General features: G+C 36.6%; 1 protein-coding gene across 2 annotated transcripts in view; it reads left to right on the forward strand.

The window, feature by feature from the left end:
* The window catches only part of HTT (huntingtin), an 81,043-nt gene that overhangs the window by 27,996 nt on the left and 32,480 nt on the right, over window positions 1-20,567 (forward strand). For both annotated transcript variants that reach the window (XM_084205216.1, XM_084205217.1), the window contains 21 exons: window positions 106-169; window positions 570-670; window positions 2,109-2,255; window positions 3,293-3,413; window positions 3,654-3,730; window positions 5,919-6,070; window positions 6,462-6,664; window positions 7,369-7,495; window positions 8,145-8,272; window positions 8,941-9,051; window positions 9,610-9,687; window positions 10,133-10,356; window positions 10,867-10,945; window positions 11,079-11,240; window positions 12,144-12,199; window positions 13,008-13,156; window positions 13,815-13,951; window positions 15,915-16,031; window positions 17,387-17,509; window positions 18,040-18,278; window positions 19,549-19,691. In XM_084205216.1, coding sequence (XP_084061342.1) covers window positions 106-169; window positions 570-670; window positions 2,109-2,255; window positions 3,293-3,413; window positions 3,654-3,730; window positions 5,919-6,070; window positions 6,462-6,664; window positions 7,369-7,495; window positions 8,145-8,272; window positions 8,941-9,051; window positions 9,610-9,687; window positions 10,133-10,356; window positions 10,867-10,945; window positions 11,079-11,240; window positions 12,144-12,199; window positions 13,008-13,156; window positions 13,815-13,951; window positions 15,915-16,031; window positions 17,387-17,509; window positions 18,040-18,278; window positions 19,549-19,691 — 2,738 coding nt within the window. The remainder of the gene's footprint in view (window positions 1-105; window positions 170-569; window positions 671-2,108; window positions 2,256-3,292; window positions 3,414-3,653; window positions 3,731-5,918; window positions 6,071-6,461; window positions 6,665-7,368; window positions 7,496-8,144; window positions 8,273-8,940; window positions 9,052-9,609; window positions 9,688-10,132; window positions 10,357-10,866; window positions 10,946-11,078; window positions 11,241-12,143; window positions 12,200-13,007; window positions 13,157-13,814; window positions 13,952-15,914; window positions 16,032-17,386; window positions 17,510-18,039; window positions 18,279-19,548; window positions 19,692-20,567) is intronic.

A 20,567-nucleotide genomic window follows, 5' to 3' on the forward strand; every position in this document is an offset into this window, starting at 1 on the left:
TATAGTGGTTTTTTAAAAAAATAAACAAAAAGAACCCTCAGAGCAGTGAAGGGAGAAATAACACACAATGTTAACTAATATACTCTAAATTCTGTTTTGTCATAGGCTGGTCAACTTCTTGGAAGGAAAGACTGAGAGCTTGCACAGAGGTATTCATCATTATACCGGTGTAAGTAAATTATTTAATCAGTATATTGTGTTTTTGGATTAAGGTACCGGTGCAATGTCACTACTTTGTTTTTAAATTCTGTCAACATTGATGGCTGCTGTGTTTTTTGTGTAAATAATTCACATTCTAAAACTTACTGCAGTTGGGAATACACTTACTGTGGAGATTCAGATATCTTTGTTTTCTCTGGTGTGTTTGTGTGTTTTGTGGCTTGTTCTCTTTAACTTTAAAAAATTGGCATTTGTGTCATTAGAGAGTGTGGTTGACAATGTTAAGATAAAGATGGTCTTGCAGGCTTGTATGACAGATGAAATCTCACTTGTTAACTCTCCTTTAACAATATGGTCAAATGATGAAAATGGTCCATGAACTTTATTTTCTGTGCTAATTTATTTTCTAGCTGTTAAAGCTTCAGGAGAGAGTGCTTGAAAATGTTGTAATAAGTCTGCTTGGAGATGAGGATCCAAGAGTGAGACATGTGGCCGCAGCTTCATTAATGAGGTACATGTGGCATTTTCATTTATAGGAAAAGAAAAAGTAGTTTAGAAAGATATTTGCATATTGGTGTGTACCTATAACTAAAATAATCACTGGGTGTTTTTAATGTACATATATATATATATAGATGCATGTATATATATTTATTCAAAAGGGAGATGGGAAACAAATGCATCTTTATGGTACCTAGAACATGCATCATTCTAACTGATCAGGTAATTGTACTTTGCTTTCTGTGAGCAGTCCAATTACATTAAATTACATTCTGAGGGTATTACATTGTATTGCATTCTGAGGGTCACTTTCAGTTCCAACTTTTTAAGAATATTTTTCTTCATGCTGAAGTGGTTTGTTGAGTATCCTGGCAGTGGCTGATTGACTTAAAATGTTGAAGTTCTACAGATTTATGCTAACTCCCAACCACTGTAGTTTTCACATGGTCATACACAGTGTATCTTAAAACTTTTGTGCTCACTGATCACAGTGCAGCAGCTGATTTTGTTTGCAAAGCAGATGTTTGCTGTAACCTACTACAGTTATAGTTGCTGTACAGATAAATGCACCAAAGGGTAAGGATTAGTTGGTAGTTTATTTATTGGAATTCAAAGACTTAAATTTTATGTTTAAAGAAGTTGGGAGCATGTAATACTGAATTCCTGGTATATTTTATTATCAGAGGGGTTTCTTTCCTAGTTTTTTCATACTGTTAATTGCTATCCTTTCCTAATTACAAATAAAGGACAACTAAACTTTAAAGTTCTGACATTTAAAAGTGTTTATATTGCCAAAGCAGCTCAGCAGAGAAGTCATGAACTATTGCATCATAGAGCTTGTGGCTTTTATTAAGGGACTTGAAGGGACTGAAATGGAGTCATTTTATTAACTGAGTGGTAACAAATTGAAGTTTTTTCTGTCTTTGTGCTGACTTAGTGACAGGAGGATTGTTAAGATTGGAAAAGACTTAACCTGCCCAAGAAAGCTACTACAAGCTTGTAGAAACCCCTTCAAACATCCAGTAAGGGCGTTCGTTGGGAGTACCCTCACTGAGATTACAAAAACATGTGTAAAATAGCTTTTCACTTTCACATAAGTTGAAAATACTGTTCAAGAAGACTGCATTTGATTTCATGTTTCAGTGTTGCTGCATAGAAATCAGATTGTAAAAAATGATTTTTTTCAGTAAAAATGAGTTTTCGGTTGATACAGATACTCATGGGGAAAATATCTGGGAAGATCAGGGAACAGCAAGAGAGAAGTAATCTATGTTAAGTGTTTGTTGGAGTATGATTCAGCTTAATGAATTTAAGTAATAGCTATTTACAATTTGATATGTGTAATTAACATGTATAGTTTGCTGAAGTGTATATTAAATGTATTTAAACTGGGTGTTAAATAATATCTGAATAATAATTTTTCTTTTTGACACTTAATTTTCTTTCAGGCTTGTTCCAAAGCTGTTTTATAACTGTGATCAAGGACAGGCTGACCCAGTGGTGGCAGTAGCACGAGACCAAAGCAGTGTCTACCTGAAACTCCTCATGCATGAGACACAGCCCCCATCTCACTTTGCAGTGAGCACTATCACCAGGTGTGTTTCCTGCCTGGCCTTGCTTTCAAAGGAATGGAGACCCAAATTTCACTTTGCAATGTGTAGGGCTGTAGTTAAATCCTACAAATCCATGTGCTTATGAATTCCTTTTCTAGTCTGTAGGAGCGCCTGTAGTAGGTTTAAGTCCACAGAAACTGACTCATGTTCAAAGAATATGCTATGAGTTATTGATGAGTGCTCACACACTGAGAGTCCTTGTTTTAAGATAGTTTCTTCTATCCATCCTGAAGTCACCCTACATGCCCAATAAATTATAAAACCAGGTCCAGCTTTTCAAGCTAATTGTATGTATGTTACTGTTCTTTGGGTGTGTTGATCCAGGTTTATAAATCTCCACATCCTGTTTAATGGTTGTAGTTGCAGAAAGCTGTACTCCCTTTATAATTTAAAAAGAAATTCTAGTTTTGATAGTATGATCTTGTTGTATTTTTGCTGCCAGCTGTACTTTTTCTGTCTTATAGACAGTATGAGTTGTATGTATTTGTAGGGGTTGTTGGATTCTATCGGTTTGTCATAAAAGTTTTAAATTATATACCTTTTGGTATATGGTCTTAATCTTCTCACTTAAGATATGTGCTGTAGTATGGAAGCAATAGTACTTTGTGGATCCAGTGTTTTTCTGGATAGAAAATAGAGTTTCTACAGCAATAATCCAAACTTTGTGAGCATGCAAAAATGTTGAATCCATTTGAGCAGCAGCAAAGACAGCAGCAGAGTTAAATTGGTGGTCATTTCTCAAGTATGGAGTTAGAAACAGTTGATCAGTTGATCTGCTATTTCTGTTTGCTAACAAAGGGGATTTATTTATAAATTAAATAGCATTTAATACAACCCCAAAAATACAACAATATAAGATGGTATTTAGACTGTTCTCTGGTTTTGTGTGTTACAAGCAGTCTGTGAAATACATACTAGTAATTTAAACTTAAATATTTAAGTAATAAAATTAATAATTTTTGATTGGGATGGGGGTTTTTAAGTACTTGTTTTACTGGGTATAAATGTTTTTATTTCAGAGCATACAGAGGTTACAATATGCTGCAAAGTCCAACAGATGTCACTATGGAAAACAACCTTTCAAGGGTTATTGCAGCAATTTCCCATGCACTGACAATATCCACTACAAGAGCACTTACGGTGAGGTTTTGTACATATGAGTTTCTTTGAGTTTTCTTGCTATGGTGGCTGACTTTTTCCTATTTTACATGCTTGGGGTTTTGGTTTTTTTTTTTTATGATCTCCTGACTATATTTGTATATGGGGCTTTTGTACTCTGAAAATGGCAGTAGTAATTGATTTATTTCTCACTCTTAAGATACTGTGTTGCTAACTCTTCCTGTGCTGAAACTAATTTGATTCTTGGTGTCTGCTTTTCAGTTTGGCTGCTGTGAAGCTTTGTGTCTTCTCTCCACAACATTTCCAGTCTGCACCTGGAGTGTAGGATGGCATTGTGGGTATGTTCCCTCTTTTGTTTATCAAGCTTCTGGAAGTCACATTTATGAAACAGAAGTGGACTTACTTAGGCATTGAAGTCCTGGTTTATCTTAGCAGTTCTTTAAGAACTTTGTACAGAATATAGAAGATTATAGCTTCAGGTTGTCAGGGTATTAAGTGCCAGCATTTGTCACCTCTGGAACCACGGTGTCTGTCACAGGGATTGGCTGCAACTGCTCTTACAGAAAGATAGATATAGTCAGCATCTATGAAATGTGATATAGGAGAAAATATTCCATGCTTTTGAAAGGATGTTTATCTTTGGGATATTATATTTTGTAGTATCTCTTTAAAATTTGAACATCAAAATTTTCATCTTGGTTTCATGTCTATGTTGAAAAATGGTGGGTCAAGGAAGCTGTTTCATCTTGGCTGCTATAATAGTGTCAGATGCATTTAAATTGTTCTCATTTGGCACACTGAGTGGGAACAGCAAATTGGGTACCTATAATACTTCAGTGTTAATATAGGTAATACATGATAGGCCCAAATGACTTACATTCTGAAGAGTTTCTTCAGGATGAAAATGTACAGGTGGCAGCCTGAAAGCTTTGATTTTGCCTCTCATTATTAGTGCTGTGCCATGTGAGCAGTAAAAGTAGCTAATGGAGCTGTGCACGTGGGGAGTGTTGGGTTTTTAAATAGATTTAATATAATTTGTGTTGATTTTCTTTGTTGCTGTCATTGTGTCTCTTACTCTATTTGGTTGGGAAATTTTGTCTTATTTTAAAACCAAAACCCAAACACAAAAAAACAAGCATCCCTCAGATGTTTTTCTTGTCAGCTGGCCCTTGCTTCCCTTGCTGGCCCTAACTGTGGTGTACTCTGTATATGTAGCATAAAAAGTGTGGTCCAGTGGTAACAAATGAAGTAATTCAGGATGTGAGCAGTATTTAGTTAGGAAAATAAAATCAATGTATCTTCTCTTCTATGTAGCTTTAAAATGTTGTTGTAAAGATGCATGTAATATTTATACATGATCCAATGACATAGCCTTTGCCCTTTCCTCTGATTCCTTCTTCACAAAATGTTGGCCAGTGTTTATATGAATTTGGACTGTAATTTTATTTCTGTGGAATGATACAGACATTTATTGTTCTGGATAATAAGAATATAATAACATGGATAGTACACATGAGAATTTTGCCAAAATTCCTTCCTATCTTAAATGTTGTTGTTCTTATGATTAAGAAGTTACTGGAACTGCTGCATTCCAACTCTGTACAGCTCAACATGGATTAAGTAATGGATTTCTGGCTGTATTTGGAATAAGCAACAGTTGCCTGTAAAAATACTTTACAGGTGAAAAAACCAAAGGAAGGCACTGTAATTAGCTCTGGAGCTTTATCAAAATGATAGCTATACTTAGTGTCAGTTTAATTTTCTGAAATTCCTGTTGTTGTGTTAGACCAGAGTAACTATATTAGAAGATTTTAATTATCTAGAATTAAAAAATATTTTGAAAGATTTCCAGATTCCCTTTATTTGGAGGTTACAGAAGGTCTTTTCCTGAAAGAGACTGAAGTATTTAGGTCTTACAGCTTTGAAGTAATGTGTGTAATTCACAGAGTATTCTGCCAAGCATCTTCTGGTGATCTCTGCTTGCCCTTTCTTAAACTTGATTTCTATGGGAAAATCTGGTCTTATAATTATTGTCAAGGAAAATAAAGAATGCAGCAGAAAACTACCATCTTGGATAGTGTTCATTCAAAAAATATAGAGGATTTGATGGAATGCAATTGTTTAATTAATTTCTTGTCACTTTAAAGCACTATCTTGTTACATTGCAATACTACAGCTAATGTCTCCTGTCCTTACCTTGCATATGCACAAGACTTAACTGAAGATAGTTCAGGACTGTAGTGGGTAGCAAATAAATGCAGAATTCTTCAGTTTATCAGTAGATGTCACTATAGCCTTGATATTTGCTATTACAAGGAAGGTAATGGCTCTTAAAGAAAGCAGAGTATTGTCAGGTCTCTGCTGCAAATTACTTTTTGAAGTTCTCTTTGAGTTTTAAATGTGTATTTTTGTAGCACAGATTTAATTTCATTAGATTAGCCATCTGCTTGACTGTTGGTTTTCTCAAGACTTTTAATTTGCCAAAAGGGGGAAAAAAGTCATGACATTCCAAAATTAAACTTCCAGTGTTTCCCAGCCAAGTTCTTCAGATGAAGGTCAGAAGGGCTGCACCATTGGTATGGCTGGCTTGGTCCTGTCTCTCCTCTCATCAGCTTGGTTCCCACTGGATCTCTCAGCACATCAGGATGCTTTGATTCTGACTGGAAACTTGCTTGCAGGTAAGGCAGGACAAGAAAAGTAGGATTGTCCTAATATTTTTACCATTAGGATTAGAAGCGCCATATCTCACTCTATTCTGATTGTATGCCATAAAAACTTGCAAGATTAAGCAGAAGAAATCAAGAAGGAACTTGCACTCAGGAGATTTGAAAAGAAGCTGCCTCTTTGTAGCTAAGTTGCAAATTTCCTCCAGTTGCCAAAGGGCGTGCTTAGTACAAGCTGGGTACAAAGAACTCAAATTTTGTTGGTTTTGTTTTAAACTGTGCAGCTACTCCTGGCTTTGAAATTCTGATTGAACTTCTGTTCATATAGAGACAGTAACCATAGCTGCCTTCAAAATTTTCTGGTGCTTAATTCCAAAGTTTTGTCTTCTCTTTCCTGAAATTGCAGCAAGTGCTCCCAAGTGCTTGAAGAATCCCTGGAGTGCTGAAGAAGATGCAAACCAAGGTGCTGCAAAGCAGGAGGAACCCTGGCCAGCTCTGGCAGATCGAGCTCTGGTCACTTTAGTAGAACAGCTCTTTTCTCATCTGCTGAAGGTCATTAATATTTGTGCACATGTGATGGATGATGTTGCTCCTGGTCCAGCAGTAAAGGTATATATTAAAAATAAAAAAGTAAAATTTTGTGACTTAAATACTGTTGTGCTATAGACCTCTTCACATTTTAGACTTGATATAGGTATCTAATTCCTTGATAATGACTCTACTCTGTGTAGTAAAACAAGTACCATGAAAAAAAATGGATATTTTTCTTCACATTTCTTTAGCTCTGCAGTGTTTAAAATATAACCCTAAATTTTGAGTCTTTTATTCCTGTTCACTTCACTTTAAACATTAATTCAGTGAGGGGTATATAGAGTACATGAAGTATTGGATGGCATACTCTAGGAAGTGTGTTGAGTTTTGGGTTGGTTGGCTGGTTGTAATGCACTGAGCTCCTTTTGGGGCTAAAAATAACTTTTATCTTCTGAATATCCTATGTAAAATATTCTGACTTTTAAACAGTTTATATTAGGTACTTCCAGGTTTGGGGATTTTTGAGATTTTTTTGAGGCATATCCATTTAGAGACTAATTTAGAAACTGTAAGAGTATTGTTAAGATCAGTAATTTCTTCATATTTTAAAAATGTTTGAGTATAATTTTGACACTCCTTTATCTGGAATAAAAAGGAAGTGTAGCCATTGAGCTCTAATTTAATCAGAGTCTAATGAAGGGGAGTTTAAACAAAAGAATATGCTTGTATTTTTATAGAAGAAAACTTGCTAACAAAACTAATAAAGGTTCTTTTAATTCTAGGCAGCATTACCTTCTCTCACAAACCCACCTTCTCTTAGTCCAATTCGGAGAAAGGGGAAGGAGAGGGAGCCTGTGGAACAGGCATCTGTGCCAATGAGCCCTAAGAAGAGTGGTGAAGCAAGTCCAGGTAGGCACATCACTTGTGTTAACCCTTCCATCTAGATGCCCCACACTGAGTGGTTGTGACAGGGAGAGAAGAAATAAAACTGAGTAACCTTTCTGGAGTTTCAGTTCAAGAGACTGGCAGGGTACTGCATTGGTGGAAAGGCAGCTGTGGGTGGAAGCTTTTTTACTGTTTTGGTTTTTATTAACTGTAAGCTGAAAATTACCTGTACTTTTCAGAACCAAAGCACTGCTGAGTCCTTTTCCTCACTTTTTATGAATCTACTCAGCTAGACTAAAATAATTTTTGCACATATGTTCCTTAAAAGAAATTTGAAAGTTGCTTTCCAGCTTTTGGCCGGATTACTTACTTTGGAAATGAGATTCTGAATCTTGAAACCTTTTCTTTCTTTAGTAATGAATGAAGGAAACGTGTTAATTCTGTTTTGTAAATTGTACATGCACTTCAGTATTAAGCCTTCTGGGTTAATTTCTCTCACCACAGCAGGCTGGTTCATTAGAATGCTGTTCATTTTCCAGTTGTGCACCGTTTGTTTCTGCAGTTTGGAATATACATGTGGATTGAATAATGCAGATGTAGTAAATTATATTGTGTACATGTCATGAGCAGCCTAGAAAAGGCATATTGTGCTAATCTATGATATTCTTTTAAGCTTCTAGGCAAACTGATGCTACAGGACCTGTTCCAACGAGTAAATCATCTTCAGTGGGAAGTTTTTATCATCTTCCATCATACCTGAAGTTATATGATGTCTTGAAAGCAACCCATGCTAATTATAAGGTACTGCATGATATTGTTTGATTGGACTGAAATGGGGTTGGATAATCATTTTGTTTCTTTTAAACAGGCTCTGCCTCTCTCAGCTCACTTGTTTACCTGTGTTATACACAAAAAAAAAGAATTTAAAGAAAGATCACAACTACCACAAATAAAAACAAAAACTGGCCAAACAACAACACATAGTAGGCACTGTCACCCTGTTGTTTCTCTGCTGTTGTTATTGCTGGTACCAAATGACTCTTTGCTGGCTTGGCAGTCCTAAATAAATCCCCTTGTCTGTTCTCTCTGCACTTTATTCCAGGATGGGGAAGCTTTTTCCTCATTAGTTCAGATGGCAGAAGATGCATTCTCTAGAGAGTTGGTCATCTGATATGTCCACTTCAAGGACTGTGTTCTTATTATACCTGCTGTGTTTATCAGAAATGCATCATCCAGCTGCATTGCTTGTCAATGCCCTAGGCCTTCCTCAAGCAAGAAGGTTCCTTTTTTTTTCTTAGTCAGAATGGAGTCCTGCCTTTCCAGCAATGCATAAGGCAGTCTAAACTGTCAGTCATGTTGATTGAAATACACTGAAATGTTATACAAAAGATCATTTTGTGTCAATACCCGCTGCTTCCAGTAATTTGTATCTCCTTGTCCAATAAAGTGGTTTTATTTTCTGGGAACAGGTTACTTTGGATCTCCAGAACACGAATGAGAAGTTTGGATGTTTCTTACGGTCTGCCTTAGACGTTCTCTCTCAAATCTTGGAACTTGCTACTCTTCAGGACATTGGAAAGGTATAAGGCTTGTTTGTTTTTTCTTTTGTAGTTAACTTATCCAGTATCCGTGGTCCTGACTGGGAGAGAGCACATATCACTGATTTCAAAATTGCCCTCCTTCCCAGGGGCAGTAGTCCTAGAAGTGTTGTGCTTCCACAAAATTGAATAAAGTGCTAAAGCAGATTCTCCAGGTTAAATTGCTGCTGTTGAAAACTGCAATAATTTTTTGCTTTTTAAATTTCACATGGGGATTTTCCTTTCCAGCAGAATGGTTTCCCTTCAGTCATTCCCTGTATTCATATGTCTACATATACAAAATGTCAGAAGTCCTATTGCCCTCCTTCCTCTCCTGTGTCTTGCTATTTTTTTCTACTTAGCTGTGGTGTTAGGCATTGTAGTATTTTAATTTTAGGAGGAAAATGTTGAATTCTTATTTTTTCCTTTAATTCCTTGATTTCCCTTAAATTAATGTACTTTTACTTAGTACAAAAACCTGTGCTGCTGATCAGTTTTCACTGTGATGTTTTATATAATAAAAACCCCACAATGTAATGCACTTGTTTTTCTATTTTCTAGTGTGTAGAAGAAATTTTGGGATATCTAAAATCATGTTTCAACAGAGAGCCAACAATGGCAACAGTGTGTGTACAGCAGGTAAGGAGTTTTTTTTAGATGTTGTGTGAGTGTTAATCCTGATGTCCTTTGGCTGTCAGTTGGATGCTAAGAATGGCCATGCTTGTAAGGGAAGTGGTATGTAGAAACATTGGCCCAGGTGGAGCAAACAGAGCATATTTTCTTTCATTTTCACTACTTCTTCTGTAACTTGATACTAGTTTCCTCTTGAACTGCTTCCAATTCACAAAACTCTTTTAGCTGATGTTCAGAAAACAAGCTTGTTTCCTACCTTATGAAAGTGTTCTTCAGCCAATTAACTGAAGTATCAAACAACCCTAGAAAGGGTTAGTGATGGATTATCTTGCAGGCTTTCAATTAAATATTTAGGTTTAGGTCCTCAAAGGTTAATTACAGTGAGAGACAAGTTAAGAGTTTCTTTCCTGAAATGTTAACTTTTCTTCTTTTTCTTCCAACTTTCTTTTAGTTATTGAAAACATTGTTTGGGACAAATCTGGCTTCTCAGTATGATGGCATGTCTTCAAACCCCAGCAAAGCTCAGGGCAAAGCTCAGCGCTTGGGTTCCTCCAACCTGAGGCCTGGTCTCTACCACTATTGCTTCATGGCACCCTACACACACTTCACACAGGCCCTTGCTGATGCCAGTCTGAGGAACATGGTTCAGGCTGAGCAGGAGCACGATGCTTCAGGGTAACTTCCTTCCCTTACATCATAATGTTCACTTGAACTAGAGTCTGTTCTTAGTGGTTTTCATAAATGTGAGTATCATTGCTGTGCTGTGTAACTTAAAAATAGAGACTTAAGCAAAGTCACTTGTCTTGGTGAGCACATCCGAGATGTAGTTATCACTAACGTGTTTTTTCCAAAGCAAAATTAAGTCATTAAAATGGATATCATTGAAGTTTTTTAAAAGCATAATAATTTTAAATGCTTGTATTTAAGAGTATATTATTAATTTTTAAATACAGCAGCTAGTCAATGTGTTAAAGGAAAGGCAGAAGGATAACTAAGCAAAGACTAGAAAATCTTCCTCTGAAGTGTATTGTAGGTTGTCTCTGCCCTTTGTTTTAACTAAGATTCTTGAAGCGGTCAAGTAGATTAAGACAAGTTGGCATTGGCTCAGTAAAATGCATCTAAGGACAGTATATTTGTTGTATTTTTTTTAATGTGTGTGGGTTTTTTTGTATTTTTTTGTAACAGATGGTTTGATGTGCTGCAGAAAGTTTCTACACAGCTGAAAACTAGCATTTCCAGTGCAGCAAAACATCGTGCTGATAAGGTACTTGTATCTGTGTTCTCCTGAAAGAGCTGTACCTTAGATTTAAAACATTTTTCCTCCTTTCAAAACTAATTTGGCTTTGAATCAGAGACGTGTTCAGATGTTAGATTACTTTAAAATCTCTCTATTACAGAATGCTATTCACAATCACATTCGTTTATTTGAACCCCTTGTCATAAAAGCATTGAAGCAATACACAACAACAACGTCGGTACAGCTGCAGAGACAAGTTCTAGACTTGCTTGCTCAACTGGTTCAGCTGCGAGTTAACTACTGTCTTCTGGATTCAGATCAGGTTGGTACCTCACCACATTTGCAAATTGTCATACACATCTCACCAGCAGGCTCAATTAACATCTGCAGCAAAAATATTTCCAGCAGTCCATTCATTGTACTAAAAGTGAAGACTTACAGCAGGGTGAGACTCAATTTCCCAGCCCTCAGCCACAGATAGCTTCAGACTTCTGGGGATTTTTTTGCATGTTAATGACTTTCTGGGGTCTGCAACAACTGTTTAAGAGCTGCTCATGACATGGACTTCAGGAATAAAATTATGTGGACAGTGGAGTTAGTTTTTATTTAATAAAGCTTCATTTACAAATGGAAATACCTTCTTCCACACTGAGAGTATGGACTTCCTTATCACTGATAATGAGCATCGTGGCTGACAACTATTGTTTGATGTTAATGGCAGTGAGGGGAGCTAGTGACAAATACAGTAGTCTGTGTAGTTGTCCATAGAAGCAGGGAATTTGTATCATAAATTTAAGTGGTTTACTTCAAAGTGTTTTATTTGCTACAGTGATTTTCAGGTTTATAAATGAACATGATTTGCAATACTGAAGTTTTCTGTAAGTTCATAAAAAGATAATTCTTTTAAATGCATAAATGGTTTAGATTTTATCTTGATTTAGATCTTTGGCTGACTCTTAACTTCCTGACTGTAATTCCTCAAATATTGTATTTCATGAGTGAAAGATGAGGTTATACTTAAAAATATACAGAATACAGGTTAAATGTGGCATAAGTTCACGCAAGCTGTAATAAGCTTCAACAGATTTCTCCATCTTCTGTAACTGCAGAGGGAACATTTCATAACATGGTGCAAATGATTTTCAGTGCCTGTCTATAACTGTCAAAATGGTTTCAAATGGAAATTAATGTCTCTGTTCTGATGCACACTTTATTCTCTCTTTAGGTGTTTATTGGATTTGTGCTAAAGCAGTTTGAATACATTGAAGTAGGACAGTTCAGGTATGGAATTGGCAAAGAGCCTTTGAACAATGAGGGTTTGCAACTGTCTTGTTCTGAGAGACAGATTAGTGATGTGTTACAAGTAGAGATTAGATTTGCTGGTTATTTCTGCCTTATGAGAAAGGGAGAGTTCTCTTCTGGGCAATATGCTCGTTTTATGCTCTGGCCCCAATGGTAACTCTTTCAGATATCTTAGGTTCCATGTGACTGAAGAAGTCAGGAAGTAAAATAGAAAATAATAATAATAATAATAATCTTCAATGTGTTGTTTTGTTTCTCCATTTTGGTATGTAAACCCATTTCTTGGGGCCCCCCTGCCAAAGCTGTGCTTCCAGAAATCAGCATTTCATTGCTCGATGCAATTGCTTAAGGGAGAGCTACTTTTTCCTATTGTGGATTCAGAGTGAATTCATATGTACTCTGGTCACCTGGTACACATTGTATAGGACCTAGTGGGTCATAAGCAAGGCAGTGAAGTTTTTACTGTCAGTTATTTCTGGTTTTTCCTCACACTTGAGTTTTAATGAAGAGAGAGAAGTTGTTCTTTTGCTCTGTGGATCTTCTACAGAAATAATCGAATGTGCATTAGACGGTATGTTATAATATTTGTAACTGTAATGGTCAAAGATTGAAAGAAATCCCTGGGGAAAAACCCATTTTATAGAATGAGGCACAAAAATTACAGAAGTACTGTATGAAACCAGAGCATCATATTCTACAAAAAAACCTTGGCTGTAAAAGATAGGTTTTACTGAACAAAGCTGTGCAATACAGATTTGACACTTGAATTTTTTTATTTTGTTTTCAGAGAGTCAGAGGCAATTATTCCTAATATCTTCTTTTTCCTGGTGTTGCTGTCTTATGAGCGATATCATTCCAAACAAATAATTGGAATTCCCAAGATCATTCAGCTGTGTGATGGTATCATGGCCAGTGGGAGGAAAGCTGTTACACATGGTAATTCAAAAACAAAAAAAAAAGCCATTTAAAAAAAGGAAAGAAAGAAAAAAGGCATCAACACTTATTAGTAATAGTTCAGTAGAAAATCCAGTGTTGACTACTAAGCTGTGGAAAACTATTACCATACTGAGTGTTCCAGAAGACACTAACTTTTAAGACATGAAATACTTTTCACTTAATTCCTTCAGGAAATTTGTTATACTAACACTGCTGCCCCACATTTTGCATTGTTCATAATTGCAACAAAGCTTTTATTTGAAATTTTATTCAGTAATAAGTTCACAACTTAGCAGTATGTGCAAAGCTTTGATTTTAATTTTTTGCCCCCGTTCCCTTTCCTTCTGCTTTCAGCCTTTAAGTAGATGCATCTCTCTCATACTTTCCAGTGTTTCTGCAGAGAAATACTTTATAAAAATATCTTCTTTTTTAGCTCCGTAAGAATGGTAAAATGTGTCTATAATTTAAATTTTCTACAAGAAGTAAAAAACTATCCATCATTATGCATGATAAATATGGGGTTTGTGGGTTTTTAGGTGTGGGTAAAACCTTTAATGAACTAGAACCCAGTTTACTTTTAGGAACTGAACTGTTAGTTCAAGAAATCACTGTTCAGGAGTGATTTGTCTCATACTAAAACAAATATATCTAATTTCAGCAATACCAGCTCTGCAACCCATTGTTCATGATCTCTTTGTGTTAAGAGGAACAAATAAAGCTGATGCTGGAAAAGAGCTGGAAACTCAGAAGGAGGTTGTAGTGTCAATGCTGCTGAGACTTATCCAGTACCATCAGGTAGGAGAGGAGGATAAGGGTTTGTGGTCTGTGAAAGGGTAACATTGCTGTGACTGCTGAAAGTGCTGCAGGCAATATTAATGATGTTCTGTACAAAACTGGAATAGCTGGACTCTCTGTGGTATCTTTCCTTATAGAGAGAGTATGCAATGATTTTTAATGACATGGGAAAGGTTCTGCACTACGAATTAGTATTTCAGGTCAAGTAACATATCTGTACAATTTCCTAGTCAAGCCTAGAAAACAAAAAACTAAAAGGCTCCAGTTAGGATCATGAGCATGGCTGTGTTGCAGACAGAATAAACAGAAGGTTGGTGGAAGAGAAGAAACTTAAAAGAATGGGAGTAAAATGGAGAAGGAGACAAGTTTAAAATTAGGAAAGATGCTGCATGGTATTGCTGTGCTATAACAATGTCTTGAATAACACTTACTTGAACAAGGTAATGACACTGGTAATTAGGTATTTATTATGACTTACTACTTTGACCCAGACTTTGGAAAACATGTTTCTGCTTTGTAGGAGTGTAACAATGACTTTTGTCAATACACTTTGTTTTAAAGAAAAACATAAAAGTAATTTTAAGAGAAGTGTCATGATCAACATGGGATCTTAGTGCTTATTCAGGTGCTTAACAAACCTAATGTGTCTTTCTTTCATAATGTGAAAATGCAGTTCTGGTGTATGCTAATGTAAGCACTGTATTTTCTGAAAAAAGTCAGTACATCTTGTCAAAATAATTTGTTAGAACTGCGTGTTCAGATTGGGGTAATTTTGTGTATCCACATTTTCTTTTGAATTTGTAGTTTTATAATCATAAAATGACTAATATAACTGTATGAAATGACACTCTGTAGACACATGATGTGAAATAGTGAATAACTTTGTTATATAAGGTACTGCAATTGCTGGCAGATCTCCCTCTGACACACTTAACCTATTAAAGACCACCCATGCACTGCTCTTCCCACACCATACCATTTATTGTTCTTATTCTACTCCATTCTGCTGGTGCAATATGTATAAACCAACCCTGGGCTATTCTCTTGTTCCCTGGCTGTGGCTGGGATGGTCTGCAGTAGTTTCCCTGGACATTTGAGAGGTTCCCAGAGCTGCTGCCTTCAACTTGTTTCTGTTACACTGGAGCTGCCACCCATGGAGCTCCAGAGTGAAGTTTTGTAGCCTGGAATTGCTCCTTTCTCCTCTCCTGAGAAAATCTTCTGGGAAGGAAGTCACCTGGGAGTCTCCCTAATGTGAACTACCTGAATTTGCTTTACAAGTGCTCTAATTTGTTTCCTGAAACAGATTCTTTTGTTCCCCTTCCCAGCCCATATATTAACATTCTTGCTTACTGTGTCTCTTGTCTGTCTGTCCTTCAATGTGTGGTCTCTGTCACTCTCAAATCTATAACACATCCAGCTACCAGAAGTGCTCCTTGCTTGGTGTGCTCCATTATGTTGTCTCTTAAAATATTTATGTGAAAGTGACATACCTCAGGTGGATGAGCCCCATAAAAATTCTGTTTTGTTTCCTTGCCCAAATTTAAACTTTATTGAAGCTAGAGTCAAGACAGAGTATACATGTGGAAAATTGCTGTCTTTCTTCCTTCCCTTTTTGTTGAGTAAGTGGTGGGGTATTTAGATTTATGATTCTTTTTCCAGTTGTTTGAGTAGTCTTTTGACAAATACCATTTTAAAAAGTACAAAGCCAGCTTTTTTTTTCTAGTTTATAAAAACAACTGGAAAATTCTTTAAAAACCACCACCAAAAAAACTTGTTACTAAAACAGGCTTTTAACCTGAAAATGGGGTTTTAAAAATGTGCAATTCTCTCAAATGAGTTTTTTTTTCCTTTTTGTCTTTTTGGTAGGTGGTTGAAATGAATATTCTTTCCTACTATGATATTACTGGAGTGTTTTCTGTTTGTATGGGTGTTTATTTACTTTTTTTTTTTTACTTTTCCTTAGGTGCTAGAAATGTTCATCTTGGTATTGCAACAGTGTCATAAAGAAAATGAAGACAAATGGAAGAGATTGTCTCGGCAAATAGCTGACATCATTCTCCCAATGCTTGCAAAACAGCAGGTGGTTCTATCATAGTTTTAATTCTGTAAACACCTTAAATAATTGCTGTAATGGATGTATCAGTAGTGGCTTTGAGTATTTGATTTTTCTTTTTTTTTTATATGAAGACAAATTTTATTGAAATTGTGGTTGCCATATATGGAAAAAACAGCTGCTGCAAGGTAAATTTAAGTCTTTGAAGTGATGAAGTTCACATTTAAATGCATGAAGTACATGCAGTATGATCAAGAATGTCTCCAGAGTAAGAGCATTCTGTTTCTCTTAGATACATGATAATATCAGAACACTTACTCAAGGGTGTGAAGGTGGTCCCATGTTCATAGTATGTCAGATTGATTTTTTTCGTGGCTACAGTGGGTCTCATTGCAGACCAGATTCCTCAAAGCCCCATCCAACCTGGCCTTGAGCACTTCCAGGAATGGGACAGCCGTCCCTTCTCTAGGCAGGCAGCCTATTCCAGTGCCCTACCACCTTCACAGTAAAGAATTTCTTCCTGATATAAATCCATCCTCTTGCAGAGTAAAGCCATTCCCCCTTGTCCTGTCACTACCTGCCTGTACAAAAAGTCTCTTTCGAGTTCTCTTGTAGTCCCTTTAGGTACTGGAAGAGCCTTCTCCTGGCTGAACAGCCCCAGCTCTCCCACCATAGCAGAGGTGCTCTAGCCCCAGATATTCTTTGCTCCATGATGGCAGTTCCCCAATCTTAGGAGATCTCATGTCTGGGGAGAGTGGGCAGGATCAGACAACAGTTTTAGAGCAGAGCTGAAATGCTGATTGTTTTGTGTGACTGCACATTATCTTCTTAATTATTTAATCAGGATAGGGTCATCTAGATTTGTAGACCAGTCCTTTGCTTTTTTGCAGTTGATTGCCTTATAGTTAATCTAGAAAACTGTTCAAGTAAACTGTCCTATCACTGTAGCTGTTCACTTTTCTGATTATTAGGTTTCTTTTCTCCTAGTTACCTGCCTAAGTTTAATCGTGACCAGCATTGCAGTCTATAAATAAACCTGGTAGGATGTGCAGGGAGGAGAAAAGTCTCTAAATTTTATGACAAGTCAGTCTTTTGGTCTCCTTCTCTGAATAAGGCCTATTTCTCCAAATGAAATATTTGTGGTATGCACATTGGATTTCATATGACAAATTTTTGTCCATGTTTATAAAACTCATGTCTAAGAAGGCCTGCAATGAAACTTAAATTTATCTTTCATAGGTTTTGGCTCTGAATTTTGTACTGTAAAGAACAGCTTTATTACAGGTTGTTACAGAAATGTTTAAAACACAGAGTGTAAATGTTGTGTTGAAGTTACCTTTAGTGGACAGTTAGAAATCAGTTTTGTGTTTTTTCTTTCACAGATGCATATAGACTCTCATGATGCTTTGGGAGTATTGAACACATTGTTTGAAATTTTGGCCCCTTCATCCCTTCGCCCTGTGGACATGCTTTTAAGGAGTATGTTTGTTACTCCTAAAACAATGGTAAGCTACTGTTTTCAAAGAAGAGAGAATCTGGTCTCTTTCATGCAAAACAAGAGAATGTGTTTCTCTTTAATAATTTGCTAAGTGATGTTGAAGTACCAGCAGCAGAATTTGGGAACAACTTGGGCAGAACTAAGGTAATTTACCAGCTGGGAGCCCTTGATACAGGAGGGTTCTGCTTATGAATTACTTTCCTTCATTTTATGTGTTGAGGGTCAGGAATGTAAAGGAAGGTACTGTTACAATAAAATAGAATGCAATTTAATAGGTAAATTACATTTTTCTTACACAAGTATTAGTAATGCTTTTATAGCTGAGAGATTATTTACCAGTGAATATGAGCTTGACAGTTACCACAGGAATAGCATTTTGTAAGATCTGAACTTAAAATTTACTTCTGGTTTGCTCCATTCTTAAAAGGGTCTGATTTTTTACAAGTTAATGAAAATGCTAATTTTTTAATGCCTTTCTATGTTGTGTCATTTAACTTCAAAAGTATTCAATCTTCTGTATTTCTGTGTTTGTGTTAGGCATCAGTAAGCACTGTCCAGCTGTGGATTTCTGGAATTTTAGCTATCCTTAGAGTTCTGATTTCACAGTCAACAGAAGACATCGTTCTGTCCCGCATACAAGAGCTTTCCTTCTCACCATATTTGATTTCATGTCAAGCAATCAACAGACTGAGATGTGGAGAAAATAACATGTCTGCACCAGAGGATCGCACTGAGGTCAAACAGGTGAAATACCCACCTGAAGAGACATTTTCCAGGTACATTTTCTTTTGAGTAACCTGGGGAAAGGAGTTCTGAGAAATCACAAATTCATCAGGCAATATTTAACGCATTTAAAACTTCTATCTAAATGAAATCAAGTCTCTTAATAAGTTGATATGGGACAAGTGTGTGTGGATGAAGGAGTATTGAGATAGACAGTGTTTTTTGGTGCCTCTTCTCAGGCCAAGTGAAGGACCTAATAGAGCTGATAAAATGAGTGAATCCTGGATTTAGGAAAACCAGGTCCAGAAACTTCTCTGCTTTCCTTCCTTTCTGTGTGGGGACTGAATGATGTGACATACCTTTAAGTGGAAGCCCTGGTTCTGTATTAGAAACTTGGCAGCAGTGGGATTCAAATCTATCCAGTTAGTTCTGCTCTTTCTTTCTTTTTTTTAAGACCCAGCTTTGTCTAGTTGGCTTCCTATGTTGATGTCCTTGGATGGTAACAAACTTCAGGCAAAAGAAGCATGGAGAGATGGCAGCAGAATTATGTTGACATAATGTTTGTCATTAAGGCATTATGCTTTAATGTGGTGGGATGCATTAGAAATATGTTTGTTTAAGAAAATAATAACATTTTACTCAAGTAGGGAACTTCAGATAGGAATAGAATGCTATTTCATGTCATTCAGCTCACTCTGAGGGTTGTGGGAAGAGGGTCTTCTGGACACCCAGACTGTGACCTTATGTCCAAGAGCAGTGATGTAAGTAATGGAGTCATGGTTATGGCCAGCAGCAAGGATGGCTTTCCTCAAATGCCTTCTTTTGGTGCTTCTTTTGACACCACATGTTGTCCCAGCAGGAGGTTTGATAAAGAAGCTGCGGAGTAGAATGTGGATAGATGAGGTGAGGTAAACAGGTGAATTACTGTGCCTTGCTGAATTACCCCTGCTCAGCTGAGCTGTGGTGACTGCCACAGATTGCTTTTAGTTTGATTTAGCTCAATTACTTTTAGCAAATCACTATAAAGACACCACAGCATTCTGAATATTTGCTTTGTAAGTGAGTTGGGCCAGTGCTACTGTGACTGTAGCTGATGAGAGATAATCTGGATTTAATATGTAATTATTGACATGCTTGTGATCATATAGCATCCTATTTGTTTTAGGTTAACATGTTCTGTAGCATTTAATTTAATATGCTATTTAGGATGGATGGACGAGAACTTTGTATTTTATTTTTCAAACCAAAGTCTCATTGGCTAACCTCATCTTTTTCTGAAAGATTGCTAATTTTCCTATTGATTGTGTATGTGTTTCTTTCAAGATTCTTACTACAACTGGTTGGCATTCTACTGGAAGATATTGTTACCAAGCAATTAAAAGTGGACATGAATGAGCAGCAACATACTTTCTACTGCCAGGAGCTGGGCACACTGCTTATGTGCTTAATACATATCTTCAAATCAGGTAATACTTGAAATGTTGCCCAGGTCATAGCATGCAGTGCTAGGGTGGTTTTTAAGTTCCAAGACAACTCAGAAATGCATTGAACTACTGAGAAGGAATATGTAAGTGCTGAAGATGTTATATCTTACTCCATGTAGAGAACTAACCAAACATGAGGGTTATGCATGCAGGGCACATTTTGCACATTTCTCCTGTCTTTGTGGAGCAAAATGTAAGTAGTTATTCTTCATCTCTCCTTGTGACTGTCTAAAATTTTTCAGTCCAGAAAACACAAAGCATTCCAAATTTGTGGCTGTATTTCTCATGTTTTTCTCAGTTTAGAGGTTGGTTGGTATGTCTAGCTTAAAATACTGAGTCACTGACCACTAGCTCAGACTCATGACAAGGAAGGTTCCTGGCTTTTGCCATAATTAATAAAAATATATAAAACAAGCAAAAGGAAAAAAAACCAACCAAAAAACCCAACAACAACAAAAGTAAAAACAAACAAACAAACAAAAAAAACCACCAAGAAAAACCCCACCCAAAAAAACCACCCAACAAACCAAACAAAAAACTAACCAACCAAAATGAAAAACCACCCCAGAAAACCAGGAAAGGTGGCACTTTTCCAGCTAGCCAGTCTTGAGTTCCTTTCTTCAGGTTTGGAAATTTTCCTTTAGGTTTCTTCTGCTGGATACCCAATGCCTACCCCTTTGGTAATTCCTTAGTCCATAGATTGATTCCTTAGTCTTATTTTCTGAATGGTGGTACTATTGTGACTTTCTTTTTTCTTTATTCTGTCTTTACTATGACTGCCCTTTTTGCCTTCTGATTTTCTGATTGCAGCTGAAATGCAACCTTTTTTTACTCTTAGTTGTCTGCAATTTAAAGGGT

The sequence above is a fragment of the Fringilla coelebs genome (assembly GCF_963513975.1).
Source record: "Fringilla coelebs genome assembly, chromosome: 4".
NCBI lineage: Eukaryota > Metazoa > Chordata > Aves > Passeriformes > Fringillidae > Fringilla > Fringilla coelebs.